Source organism: Rhodotorula toruloides (assembly GCF_000320785.1).
Source record: "Rhodotorula toruloides NP11 unplaced genomic scaffold Scaffold13, whole genome shotgun sequence".
Lineage (NCBI taxonomy): Eukaryota > Fungi > Basidiomycota > Microbotryomycetes > Sporidiobolales > Sporidiobolaceae > Rhodotorula > Rhodotorula toruloides.
This window is the reverse complement of record NW_015622973.1, coordinates 439,826-452,943: the sequence shown is the minus strand read 5'-3', so window position 1 is coordinate 452,943 and position 13,118 is coordinate 439,826. Positions and strand designations below refer to the sequence as shown.

The 13,118-nt window shown below is 62.6% G+C and overlaps 5 protein-coding genes across 5 annotated transcripts; 3 read left to right on the top strand and 2 right to left on the bottom strand.

Moving 5' to 3' along the window:
* Positions 1-194: 194 nt before the first annotated feature.
* Positions 195-3,293, top strand: RHTO_01493 (tRNA (cytosine-5-)-methyltransferase; the record flags this gene model as incomplete). Its single annotated transcript, XM_016415175.1, has 9 exons — positions 195-206; positions 329-439; positions 499-593; positions 673-774; positions 831-1,472; positions 1,531-2,352; positions 2,435-2,860; positions 2,922-2,999; positions 3,065-3,293. The coding sequence occupies 9 exons, from the start codon at positions 195-197 to the stop codon at positions 3,291-3,293; spliced, it is 2,517 nt and encodes an 838-aa protein (XP_016272965.1).
* A 346-nt stretch (positions 3,294-3,639) lies between these two features.
* Positions 3,640-6,080, top strand: RHTO_01492 (oxysterol-binding protein; the record flags this gene model as incomplete). Its single annotated transcript, XM_016415174.1, has 9 exons — positions 3,640-3,862; positions 3,991-4,001; positions 4,107-4,175; positions 4,235-4,272; positions 4,335-4,426; positions 4,503-5,293; positions 5,350-5,556; positions 5,650-5,864; positions 5,942-6,080. The coding sequence occupies 9 exons, from the start codon at positions 3,640-3,642 to the stop codon at positions 6,078-6,080; spliced, it is 1,785 nt and encodes a 594-aa protein (XP_016272964.1).
* A 325-nt stretch (positions 6,081-6,405) lies between these two features.
* RHTO_01491 (COP9 signalosome complex subunit 5) lies at positions 6,406-8,004 on the bottom strand (the record flags this gene model as incomplete). Its single annotated transcript, XM_016415173.1, has 7 exons — positions 6,406-6,813; positions 6,879-7,076; positions 7,137-7,202; positions 7,282-7,410; positions 7,471-7,653; positions 7,711-7,833; positions 7,942-8,004. 7 exons carry the CDS (start codon positions 8,002-8,004, stop codon positions 6,406-6,408), a joined length of 1,170 nt encoding a protein of 389 aa, XP_016272963.1.
* Positions 8,005-8,463: 459 nt separating this feature from the next.
* RHTO_01490 (dihydrodiol dehydrogenase / D-xylose 2-dehydrogenase (NADP)) lies at positions 8,464-9,846 on the top strand (the record flags this gene model as incomplete). Its single annotated transcript, XM_016415172.1, has 4 exons — positions 8,464-8,500; positions 8,566-9,134; positions 9,191-9,676; positions 9,775-9,846. 4 exons carry the CDS (start codon positions 8,464-8,466, stop codon positions 9,844-9,846), a joined length of 1,164 nt encoding a protein of 387 aa, XP_016272962.1.
* Positions 9,847-10,105: 259 nt separating this feature from the next.
* Positions 10,106-12,923, bottom strand: RHTO_01489 (uncharacterized protein; the record flags this gene model as incomplete). The annotated part of the gene is made up of 4 exons (XM_016415171.1): positions 10,106-10,354; positions 10,417-10,560; positions 10,626-12,306; positions 12,634-12,923. 4 exons carry the CDS (start codon positions 12,921-12,923, stop codon positions 10,106-10,108), a joined length of 2,364 nt encoding a protein of 787 aa, XP_016272961.1.
* Positions 12,924-13,118: the final 195 nt, after the last annotated feature.

Here is a 13,118-nt window from a genome sequence, read left to right as displayed (position 1 = left end):
CAGCGAGAGCGAGTTTGCAGCGTTCGTAACGAGCGAGTCAAGGCGGAGCGAAGACTCCGGCGAGATGAGGCAAGGGCCACGTCAAACGGGATTACAAAACTGATTACCCCCTGTTTGTATTCAGCCCGGTAAGCTTGCATCAACGCCTAAGTCCTGGCAGTCGCACTCTTGCTGTTGCTCATTCTGCAGAAAGAATGCCTCGTCCTGTCAGTCTCACCCAGTTCCAGCTTCACCGCCCTCGCTCAACCTCGCTCTCCCCATCTTCCCCTCCTCGTCTCGCCAACCTCCCCTCGACTCGCACTGACACTCCACCACCTCGCATGCACAGAAGCGCAGCAACAAGCCAGCCAAGGAGCGCACCCTCTCGCGCAACAACGCACAGGGAGGGAACTGGAAGGTCATCGAGCAGACCAACCCAGACTTCTTCAGCTACTACAAGGTCAGCCCTCTCCTCTCAGCGGCTGTTTCGGGTGAGCTGACGAAGGAGTGTGTGTGCAGACACAGAAGATCGTCCCGGAGGACGAGTGGGACGACTTTGTCAAGGCGCTGAGGGAGCCCTTGCCGACTACCTTCCGCCTCACCAGCTCGCGACCGTCAGTCCCGCGCCTACTTTCTCAGCCGAACGGACGCGGGAACTCTAGAGCTGACGCAGAGACGTGTCGCGATTCGCAGAACGGCCCACGCCTTGAACGAGCACATCAAGCAGGTCTATGTCCCGTTCCTCACCGGCCTCGAGTACGAGGGCAAGCAGCTCCAGCCTCCGAAGCCCATCGAGTGGTGCGTCCCTATCATCCTCCTCACGCACTCGCGCTAACGGGGTCCCTCGGCAGGTACCCGAACCAACTCGCCTGGCAACTGCCCGTCCCGAAATCCGCCCTGCGCAAGAACGACCACATGCGCAAGTTCCAGCACTTCCTGGTGTACGAAACCGACGCGGGCAACATCTCTCGCCAAGAAGCCGTCTCGATGATCCCTCCTCTCTTGCTCGATGTCCAGCCGGGCCATACCGCGTTGGATATGTGTGCTGCGCCTGGGTCGAAGAGCGTGCAGATCCTCGAGGCGCTGCATGGACCTGCGCTTCATGCAGGAGCGGGCGACAAGGATGTCTCCCCGCAAGGGTTGTTGATCGCCAACGACTCGGACGCAAAGCGCTGCCACCTCCTCGTCCACCAGTCTCTCCACCGCGTTCCGGGAACGGGAATGATGGTCACGAACCACGACGCGACGCAGCTTCCGTCGCTCCGGTTGCCCAAGGACGACAAGGTCCTCGACGGACGGCTCAAGTTTACGCCCGAGGACGAGCGCGAGATGGCCAAGACGCCGAAGGGGCGCGAGCGGGCGCAGAAGGAGTACGACGGGATGCTGTTTGATAGGATTCTCGCGGACGTGCCGTGCTCGGGTGATGGGACGCTCAGGAAGAACCTCGGGATTTGGAACGACTGGACCGTCGGGAACGGGATTGGCTTGCACACGTGCGTTGCGCTCCCTCACTTTCCCTCTCACGGTGCGCTGACCAAGCCCGCGCACCAGCCTCCAACTGCGCATCCTCCTCCGCGGCATCCAGCTCCTCAAGCCCGGCGGCCGCCTCGTCTACTCAACCTGCTCGATGAACCCAATGGAAAACGAATCCGTCATCAGCGCCGCCCTCTCCCTCTGTCCCGAGATGTCGATCCTCCCCGTCCCCGATGCTCTGCCAGGCCTCAAGCGCAGACCGGGTTTGACGAGCTGGGACGTGTTGGATAACTCGCTCAAGACTGCGCCGAGGCCGGGGTCGAAGGACGCGAAGGCGCCGGATGCGCCGGAGCAGCCGGAGGAAGGGGTGGCGGTCGAGCAGGACAACGACAAGTCTACCGTTGGCGGATCGAGGGGCAAGGGCAAGGGGAAGAAGGGTAAGAAGGCTGACGGGCCGAACAACGTCGACAAGAAGGGTCAGCGCAAGGCTTGGACCGAGACGTTGTGGCCTCGCGGCGACGAGAAGGAGAAGGGCCTCGAGCATTGCTTGAGGCTTTATCCGCACTTGCAGGATACCGGGGCGTTCTTCGTTTGTGTGTTGGTCAAGAAGGGGGATGCGCAGCCGGCGCAGGTGGAGATGAGGAAGGAGGAGCAGAAGATGGAGGTTGAGGAGGGCGCAAAGGCGGCGGAGAAGCGCGAGCGGTCGGCGACGCCTACGCCTGTCGACGGCCAGCCCGAGGCGAAGAAGGCGCGTCGGGAGCAGGAACAGGCGCCGGTGGAGGTTGTCGCGAAGGAAGACGACGAGAAGAAGGAGCACATCATGGGCGGTGGACGACCGTTCAACGAGGAGCCGTACATCTACCTCCCGGGACTCGAGGACGAGCAGATCCAGGTCATCAAGTGCGTGTGGACGATCATCTCTCGTTGGCATTGGTTCTGTCTCAGGGCAGCTGCTAACGTAGAATCATCGCCTTGCGTGCAGGGACTTCTTCGGCATCTCGGACTCGTTCCCCGTCTCCGACCTCCTCGTCCGCAACGCAGCCGGCGCCGCCCTCCGTTCCGTCTACCTCACCTCAGACCTGACGCGCAAGCTCCTCCTCTCGAACGCCTACACGCGCATGCGCCTCATCTCATGCGGCGTCAAGCTCTTCACGCGGCAGGACTCGAGCAAAGACGGGACGTATCGGTGCAAGTGGCGGCTCAACTCGGAGGGCCTCGAGGTCGTCCGACCGTTCTTGGATGAGCGGAGGATCTTGAAGGTCGGGAATGAGACGCTCAGGCAGGTCATGGAGGAGGTGTCGGTCAAGTTTGAGGACTTGAAGGAGGAGGATGTGCGCGAGCGCGTGAAGGCGATGGAGCCGGGAAGCGCGATCCTGCGCGTCGAGAAGGCCAAGGGCAAGGACATTGAGTGCGTGATGTGTCCCCCTTCCGCAAAATCCGAGTCGAATTGACGCTTGCCGCGCGCGCAGGATGGAGGAGGACCTCTACCTCGCTTTCTGGATCTCCAAGACGAGCTGCAACCTGATGGTCGAGAAGCTCGAGAAGAGGTGCGTCCACGCATTTTCGCTACCACCGCAGAACTCGAGTTGACCCAACTTGACCGTTTCTACAGCGCCCTCTCGCTCCGCCTCTACGCAGAAGACGTCACGCCCCACTCAAAGGCCAAGGTCGCCGCCGCCAAGTCAGCAGCCGACACGCCCGCAACGACCGACGCTGAGACTGCCGCCGCGACGGACGCCGTCGAGGAGGAGGACGGCGAGAAGGTCGAGGCGGAGGAGCAGGTCGCGAAGGAGGAGGCGGGCGAGGAGAGTCTCGCTACGTCGGCTGCCGAGGCAGCTTAGAGTGCTTGCATTGCTATGCATGTCGGGCTCAACCAGGACTCGCGCGGTATCGAGAAGAGCCGCTTCGAGTGTTCGCGAGACGGAAGAGCCGGTCTCGACGGTGGTTCGCTCGTTCTTTGCGCCGTTCGGCTTGCTGAGGCTCTTTCTCTCGACGTTGTCGTACCCTCTACGGTGTCAGAAGCTGCGCAGGAGGTGCGTGCGACGTTCTGAGGTTGTCGCCGTCGAACGTGTGGGGGTCGCCTTTCTTCTTCCCCTTGACGACTGCTCGACTCTCTTCTTCCTGGCTTTGCTGCACCGCTACACGCTCTCACTGCTCTAGACAACCGCCCAGCCCAATTTGCGCGCCATGTCCGCCCCGCCGCCAGCCACGAAGCGCGCGGCCAGCTGGTTCGGCCGCTCGCGCTCGTCGACACCGCAGCCAGACGCCGTGCCGCAGCTCACCAAGCAGCTTGAGGACACCGAGATTGACTCGCCAGGGGAAGCGGTCGAGTCGGGCGAGGACGAGACGATTACGGCCGATGACCTGGGCGTTGCGGACGAGTTGCAGGGCGACACCGAGACGGAGCAAGGTGAGTGCACAGATCGATGGGACAGGCTTATTGGGGTGCGCTGCAGGCGGAACCGGCGCCGCACATGCGTTGCAGCGCGAGGGAAAGGCTATCAGCTGACGTCGTCCTTCTCTCGTCCGCGACGATAGGGAAATTCAAGGTGAGCCTTCGAGCCTGCTCTGCGGCTTCGCAGCGCGCGCAGAAGAGCTCCAAAACGTCCTGCAGACCGTGGGCGTGAGCTGACACCGGTGCCTCGGCTCAACAGGCTCTTCTGGGCATCCTTCGCAAGACGATCTCCGTCAAGGACTTGTCGAGCGTGCGGATCTCGTTGCCGGTGAGCCAGCCCCCTTGACGCCGCGACAAGAAGGAGAAGTGACGGAGATCTTCACGCAGGCGCAAATGCTCGAGCCGATTGGCAACCTCGAACACTGGTTCGTTCGCACAATCTCCTCTGCGTGAACTTGTGAAGTTAGCTGATCTCTCTTTCTCGCAGGACCTACATTGACCGGCCCGACTACTTCGGCGCGCTCGCGAAGGAGAACATGGACGAGATGGAGAAGATGCTGGCCGTGTTGCGCTGGATGTGTGCGTGCCGCAGTTACCGTTCGGCGTTCCGCTCACGAGAGACGGGTTGCTGATACCGGTGGTCGATGGGTCGCAGTCACTAAGGAGCTCAAGTACGCCAAGCACCCGATCTCGAAGCCTTTCAACTCGATCCTCGGCGAGCACTTCTTCTGCTACTACGACGCACCAGTACTCGACGTCCATCCCAAAGGTCACCCTCTACCGACCGTCCACATCGACGAGAATCCCCACCCCGACATTGTTGCCTGCGCTGGACGCGGCTCCAACAACACTACCGCCGCAGCTGCGCTCAAGGCTTCGCCCTCGACCTCGTCCCTGATCTCGCTCGCCAACTCGGCAAAGCCCAAGACCTCGCTCGAGATGACGAACGGGAACGCCGTCGGGTCATCTGCCGCCTCGACCAAGTCGACCAGGTCCAACTTCTCTGCCGCCCCGTCCAGTTCTGCAGCTAGCGGTTCCGGTCCGACCGAGTCTCGCAACGCCCGCGTCGTCATCATCAACGAGCAGACGAGCCACCATCCGCCCATATCGCACTTCCTCGTCGAAGCCCGCGTCGACACCGCCGATCCCGCCGTCAAGCGTACCGTCCGCCTGCGAGGTGCAGACCAGCTCTCGGCCAAGTTCACCGCCGGCGCGAACGTCAAGATCTACCCTGGCCCGCACAACAAGGGTCTATTCCTCGACTTGCCGGACGGCGAAGAGTTCCATATCACCCACCCAACGGCGGCTGTCGCAGGTATCGTCCGTGCAGCGCCCTATGCGACCATCGCCGACATCTGCACCGTCACGTGCCGGTTGCCGGAGGACAAGCAGCCTGGAGGGGAGAAGCAGAAGCGGCTGCGGGCGATTATTCAGTACCAGGAGGAGGTACGCCGCGCGCGTCGCTTACTCTTGCGAACTCTAGCTGACACGACGTCTCGCAGAGCTGGATCACCCGCCCGCGCTTCCTGCTCGAAGGCATCGTCTACGAGTCGTTCGTCAACGAGGCCGCCTCGGCCCCGACTGCCATGGTCGACGACGGCTCGGACAAGCGGTTCAGCAAGATCAAGCAGGTGCCGAAGGACCGTATCGTCGGGACGCTCGAGGGGAACTGGAGGGGCGAGATTAGGTGGAAGAAAGTCGGCGAGTCGGTGAGTTATCGGCTGCTCTACCGTCAATCTGCTGGCGAACGGGCCAGCCTGTCAGGCCGAGATCTACGACTCACTCTCTCGATTCTTGCGCAGTCCTCCGTCCCGCTGGTCGACCTCCTCCCGCTCAACGTCGTGCCCAAAGCCGTCGCGCCGCTCGAAGAGCAAGGCCCGATGGAGACGCGCAAAGTCTGGGCGAGCGTCGTCGACGCGCTCAACAAGAAGGACTACAGCACGGCGAGCAAGGAGAAGCAGCGGATCGAGCAGGAGCAGCGGGACAAGGCGGAGGAGCGGAAGAAGAAGGGCGAGGTGTGCGTTTCGACCTGCGATCTGGTCTTCTCCGTCTGTCGAGACGGAACTGACCTGCGACGCGACATTGATCATGCAGCTACCGGCCACGCTTCTTCGAACCCGAGCCTGACAACGTCGCCGATTGGGACGGCCGCCCCGTTCTCTCCGCCGAAGGCAAAGCCGCCCTTGAGCGCAACTTCGAGGCCGACTACTCGACCTCGCCTTCGACCGCATAGAACTGCCATGACTATAGCTCTCGTGCCCATTTCGTTCTTCCCGCCCCCTCGCAGATTGACCTTCGACCGCCAACGTTTCCCAAGGTTGTGTTGTATCCGTTCTCTGCACTTTCCGCTGTCATGATTCTGCCGCACTATGCGGTATTTAGCTAATGAACAATAGACGTTGCTCGTGTTCTCGGTCGCTTCGTCGCCGGAAGTGAGAGGGTATCGGAAGTTGCGAATGGTCTACACAGGCAAAGCAAGCGAAATGCGCGGAACGGTACTGATCGAAGAACCGAGATACAGCGTGGAAGGAACATGCGAGGGCGACGAAGACCGAAGCTCAGGAGACGACGGGAGGAAGGACAAGCGGACCTCCCTCGCCCGTCGCTTGCGCGAGACCCGCCTGTCCCAGCTTGCCGCCATTGAACAGCGCATCCTTGACGAGCGCGCCGATCAAGCCGTTGCTCGCCTCACCAGCCATCTTCGACGAGTCCTTGACGACCCTCGCAAGCGGCGTCTCCGTCACTTCCGCCTTCTTGCCCGCCGCGCCGCCCTCGTCCGCCTGCTCGCCCGTCGCTTTGCCCTTGCCCTTCCCGCCGCCGGCCTCCTTCGACGAGCTGAGGTGCTGGCGGATCTGGACAATGAGAGGTGACATGTGGCTGATGTTGCAGCGGTGCGAGACGGAGGTTTCGGTGTTGCGCAGCTTGGCGACGAGGTCGTAGAGCTGGGAAGTGGCGTAGGCGCGGTTCTGCGGACACGACGAAGCACGCGACGTTAGCGTAAGGTGTGCTTGCCGGGTCCTCGCATACTCACCGAGACGAGCGGGCTCTGGCTGAGCGTCATGACCCAGTATTTGTTCCAAAGCAAGTCAAGGAGCTTGGTGTCGTGCGTGCTCTTGAAGTGCGAGACCTCGAGCGGGTAGTAGGAGTTGGCGTGTACACCGAAGTCTTCGATCTTGTCGACCGGGATCGACTGGTACTCGGACGTCGAGGCGTTCGGAGGGGTGTATCCCTGCGTTGAAAAACGTTTCAGTAAACGAGCACTGGAATCGAAGGGAACGTCGAAGCGCACGTCGGGGTAAGTGCGGAACGCGCCGATCTCGACACGACCGGCGGAGACCGTCCTGTTGGGGTCGATCTGTGACAAATACGAGGTTCCTCACCATCAGCTCAAGTCCCGATGATGGAACCAAGATGATGCGTTTGCCCGCACTCACCACGACCGCGAGGAAAGGGTCCTGGAACTGCTGGTTCGTCTTCTGCGTCATGACGTCGATGCCGGACAGCCAGCACCCGTAACCGGGGTGCGAATGGTACCAGCCGACGATGTTCTCGGGGCGGCCGATCTGCGCGCAGGCGGACGAAAGTCAGCCTTGAATGCGAGGGAGATGGGGAAGGGAACGCACCGCCGGCGAGCTCTCGATGTACTGGATCATGAACTCGTTCGCCTCGTTTGCGGCGTTGACGCGCGTCTCGGTACCGACGACAGGAAGGGCGAAGGCATCCATCACGACGAAGGTGTCGCCGTCCAGCTTGCCCTGCATCAAGCCCATGATCTCGTACTGATCGCCCGAACGCGCGTGCATGACCTGTATATAGAGTGCGTCAGTCTGCGGTACGGAGTAAGGGGGTAAGGGCTAACGAACCATCTTGATGAGCGCAACCGCCGAGATGCGGACCTTCTTGAAGTGGTGGGGGTCCTGCTTCCACGGCCGCGCTTTGAGCTGGTCCTGCTGACCCTGCTTGTCGTACTTGAAGACCTCGTCCGTCTACACGGGCACGAGAACAGAGTCAGCACACATGTGAAGCGAGAGGAAACTGTCTCCGATTCTCCCGCACGGCTTGCCTCATTAGCAACTGTAAGTGGCGCTACTCACCTCCTGTATGTTGTTGGCGATGCTGAAGCTCGCCTGCGCGACACTCTCGGACGAGGCAGCCATGGCGAGTCGGGGTTCGAGGTGGAGCGGCGGCGTGAAACGGGGCGCTGGCGGTCGGGCAAGTCACACAGCGTCTTCCTAGCAGTCTAGCAGCGCAGCAGCGGTCTCGCCAGTCGGTCTGAGCGGTGTTCCTGTGGCGAATGAACAGGGTGAGCCAGAGAGCTGATGAGGAGCGAGCGTGGCTCGCAACTCGCGCTGGGCGGACAATTGGGGACGCGGTGATTGTTGTACGACAATGTTCCACCGCTTGCACCCTTCAAAGCACCGTAAGACGAGGCGACGAAGCGGTCCGACGAGGTCCGCTCCCCACTTGCCTCTCTGCGACCTCCACTTCACTGTCCTCGCTCTCTCGCTGTCCTGACGGGCTGTACGCATCGCCGAGCGCTTTACAGAAGTCTCGCTAGACCGACGCAAACGACCACCACTTTCCCCATATCCTCCCCGATCGCTCACTCCCGCACGATGGCCTTCACTCTTCGCTGGGGTATCCTGTCGACTGGTGCGTCTTCGAGCTCGTGGACTTAGTCGCGAGGAGGTTCCTGACCATGGCAACGACGTGCGCAGGCTGGATTGCCACCAAATTCTCCCTCGACCTCCTCGTCAACCCTTCGACTCGCCAGGTCTCCGACGTCGCGCACCGCATCGTCGCAGTTGGTTCCCGCTCAAAGGACTCGGCGCAAAAGTTCGTCGACAGCGTCTGGAACGAAGCGGGCGTCAAGGAGGGGAAGAAGCAGGTCAAGCTGTACGGCTCTTACGACGAGTTGCTCGCCGACAAGGACGTCGACTGCATCTACATCGGAACCCCTCACTCGCACCACTACGCCAACGCTCATGCCGCTCTCTCCGCCGGCAAGAACGTCCTCTGCGAGAAGTCGCTCGTCGTCAATGCCGCTCAAGCGAAAGCGCTCATCGACCTCGCTCGCTCGAAGGACCTCTTCTTCATGGAGGCTGTCTGGACGCGATACCAGCCGTTTGCCTACAAGCTCGAGGAGGTCCTCAAAAGCGGCAAGATCGGCGAAGTTCGCGGTGTACAAGCTGAGCTCTGCGTGGACTTTGGTCCGACTGCTAAGAAGAACCCGGACCACCGCCTCATCAATCCGGTTCTCGCTGGAGGCGCCCTCCTTGATCTCGGCGTGAGCCACTCCTGGCCTTTCCCAGTCTCTTCAGCACTGACAACGCGCGCCTGCAGCCGTACCCCTGGACTCAGCTCGCCCTCGTCCTCCTCGGCGAGCACAAGGCATCGACCGAGCCTCTTCCCGTCCCGAAGGTCGTCTCGTCGATGACCAAGACCACCTCGGGCGTCGACGCCTCCGTCGTCGCGGCCATCGAGTTCGCCCAGGCCGACGGCCGCATCGTCCACGGCACGCTCACGACCGCCCAAGACCGGCAGACTGCCCACTCGCGGTGCTCGCTCATCCAAGGCTCGCTGGGCTATATCGAAGTCGCATTCCCGACCTACCGACCCCGCTCGCTCACGTACTACCGCTGGGCGAACGAGGGCGACTTGGGAGACCCGACTGTCAAGCCTGTCGAGTCGGAGACGTTCGAGTTCGAGCCACGTCCTGGAGGAATCTGGGGCTTTGCGTGGGAGGCGGACGAGGTCGCGAGGTGCATCAGGGACGGCAGGAAGGAGAGCGACAGGATGCCGCTTCGCGAGACGCTGCTCATGATGCAGGTGGGTCGGCGCCCTTTCAGACGGTCAGAAGCGGCCGACCTCGCTCACACACTGCCGTCGTCGAGCAAGTCGTGTACTGACGCTCCACTGCCGCACAGGTCTTCGACGAGATCCGCAAGCAAGGCAACTTTACCTACCCTCCCGAACTCGAGACCCTCGAGCTCAAGTAGACGCCATCGCTTTCGCACTCGAGCGCCGGAACACCAAAACTCGTAGAAGTGCATTCTCGTATCCTATCAGTTCCTCCGGCTCGCGAACTTGGGCTGCCTCGTCTGCTGTCGCTCGCTCCCAGGCGCAGAAGTAGTGGGTGTGAGAGGCGACGATACGGCTGAGCGATGCGAATGATACGGAGCTACACTAGGATGGGAGGCACGACAGGCTGAAAGGCGGAAAGTATGATAAGGGTATAGGAAAGCGCTAGGGAGTCGCTCAGTCCGTCCGTCGTCGCTTTGCGCCGCGATCCTCCTCCAGCTTTGCCGCCGACGGAGGCGACTGGTCCCTCTGTCCACGGACGAATAGCGCCGGACTCGCGAGCGAAGGGACGGTGGCGAAAGATGCGGGGGCGAAATAGCGGACGAGAGCGTAGGGATCGGGTTCTGTGACGTGGTTGGCGGATTGGGTCGTCGAGGCGGAGGCGTTCGAGGTGGGTGGTCGGGAGGATGCGGCGGAGGGGTCGTACTGCATTGAAAGCGGCGTCAGTGACTTGCAGAAAACGACGCATTGAGATTGGGGCAACTCACTTGTGCAAGCGCAGGCCGGCCGAGCAACCGCACTCCCGCCTCAAGGAAGTCGACGAGCGCGTCCTCGAACTGCGACAGCGGGTACTTTACGCTCAGCGCATCGAGGTGCTCGTGCAGATTCTTGTTCTGCGGGACGTTGAGGAACTGCGCAACGAGGTGGACACAACGTCAGCCGGAAGCAACGTGAGCGGCAGAGGAAGCGAACGCACCTCATGCGTGCGGTCTCGCATCCCGCGCTCGTAGTCGGCCTGCGCGACGTCCCTCGAGCCAAAGAGCAGTCTCGCAGCCTCGACCAACACGCGCGCCTCCTCCTCCCTCACCCTCGCCCTCTCCAGCTCCTCCTCTTCCTCGTCGTCGTCCTCATCGCTGGACGACTCCTCCCCATCAAGCGACGGGACCGAGAAGACCGGCGACGTGCGTTGCTTCTGGCGCTTGAGGTTCCTCGTCGCGCCCAGCGCCGGCGTCGGGACCGTCGGAGCATTCGTGCTCCACCCCCTGCCTTCCCACACGCCGCACCCAACGCCAAAGAGCGTCTCGACGCCTTCGGTACCGGTCCAGCCATCGACGAGGTAGCCCTCGAGACAAGCTTGGGCGAGCATCATCGTCAAGAGGTCGTACCATTCGGCCGTGACTTGCATCTCGACCGCCGCCGTTGTCGTCGAGGGCTTGTCCTCCTTCGCGCCCGCGCCCTCGCCCTCGGCCTCGACAGCCCGCTCCTTGCCCTTGAGCGACTGGCCAGCCTTCATCGCAGGCGACGTCGACGCGCTCTTGTCCTCGGTCTTGACCACACTCGCCCAAAGCGCCTCCTCCATCTTCGCCTCGTCCTGATCCGCACTCGATCCCGCCTCGTAAGGCCTGTTCGCGCGCTCCCTCACATCGCGGAACAACGCCGCACTGAGCTTGAGGAAATCCGGAACGAGCTGTACGAGGGGCTTCTTCGTCCCTGCGCCCGTCGCCGCCCCGCCCGCACCCGCGCCAGAGGGGACGAACTGCATCCGCAAACCCGAACCAGGGATGTTCTTCCTCCGCATCTGGGCGTGGTTCGATTCGCGCTCTGAAGAGGCTGCGACGAGTGCGGCGCAGACTGCGCACGAGCGGACGCGGTGCCGGCGGCAGTACGAGGCTGGGAGGGAGGGGAGGGGCGAGGTGGAGAAGATTGAGCGGGCGCGGGAACGCATCGATTGCGAGAGGACGATGCGGTAGTCCATGTGCGGGGTTGTTGCGGGACCGCCGGCTGAAGAGGTGGACGCCTCTGCGCCGGCATCGAGAGGGTTCTTGTCGTCGAAGAGGGAAGGAGACGAAGGGCCTGCCGACTCGGCCTGTCCGCCAAACTTGAGGTCGATGAGCGACTGCGCGACCGAGTTGACCCTCGGACGACCCGACTCGTCGCCTCCCATCGCCGTCGCAGACGTCGAGTGGTACAACGTCGTCGTGTCCGGCGTCGTGAGCGGCTTGAGGGCGATCAACTCGTCAAGCTCGCCCGAGGGCTGGACCGACTCGGAGTCGATCTTGGTCACAACGCGCTCGGCGGCGGGCGAGAGCAACGCCTCTTCCGCAAAGCCTCCCAATGCCACCCGCCGCTCGACGGAAGGCGGGAGTTCCCCCTCGCGCATGTGCGCATGGAGGAGGTTCGCTCCGACCTTGTACAGCCCCTTGGTCTTTTCCTCGCTGTCGATCCACTCGTCATCGATGTCGATCCCGTCCTGGGTATCCCGCTCGAGTTCGGCGAGGTGGAGGAGCTGTCGCGAGCCCGATGGGGACGAGTACGACGAGAGGCGCGACGAGGTGGCGAGGTGGAGAGCGTAGGCGAGGATGCTCGACCGCGACGAGCGCGAGGGTGCGCGCGGCGGGATGGTGTGGAGTACGTGTGACGCTGGGTGTTGTGGAGGCCTGTGCGAGTGCGTTGCAGTGTCAGTAGAGCATGAGGACGAGCTCCGAGGTGGATGGCCTTCTCAACGCGCGGGCGGCTTCGAGCCCGGCGCTATCGGAACGCGTCGGTGCGGGGCAGCAGCGAACAAGTCCTCGAATGCCCTCGCAGTGCCTCACACAGCGTGCTGGAGAGCAGTCTGAGCCACACAGGACACCCTGCAACCACCGCGCCGTCCAGCGAGCGAGAGACGCGAGAGAAACGGCGCCCGCTGTGCCCCACGACCCCCAAGCAGCCTATCCCGCCTCGCACAGCGCATCCGACGCAGTACACAGACCCGCAAAGCGCACCTGTAGTTCTTCAGAGTCGCCTTGTCCAGCGCCGCGCCCTCTCCAGCGGGTGGGCGAGTCGCAGTGTCGACCGTCGGCGGCCGGAGGGGTTCGGTCGGGTGCTCGCCTCGCCATTGCTGGATGTCGCTCGCGGTGATAAAGTGTTGCTCGGCGGGTACGGGTGCGATCTTGTTGCCCTGCCTTCGCATCGCTGTCGGCGGCGGCGGGACCCACGCTGTCGAGGCGCACAGGAGGTGCTGCTGGGCGGGCGTCGCAGGGACGAGGATGGCGGCGGGTGACGAGTGGCTCATCCTGCAGTTGTCGCTGTGGTTCACCAGCAACGAGAGAGAGCCTGGAAGAGCGTGGCAGCGAGGTGAGAGCGGGTTGACACGGAGATGTTCCCCTCGGGAGACGAATACAAATGGGTCTATTCAGTTGATTACAACCGAGTTTGTATTGAGCTAATCGCCGCACGTGCACCGAATCCCTCTCGACGCCCGCTTTGC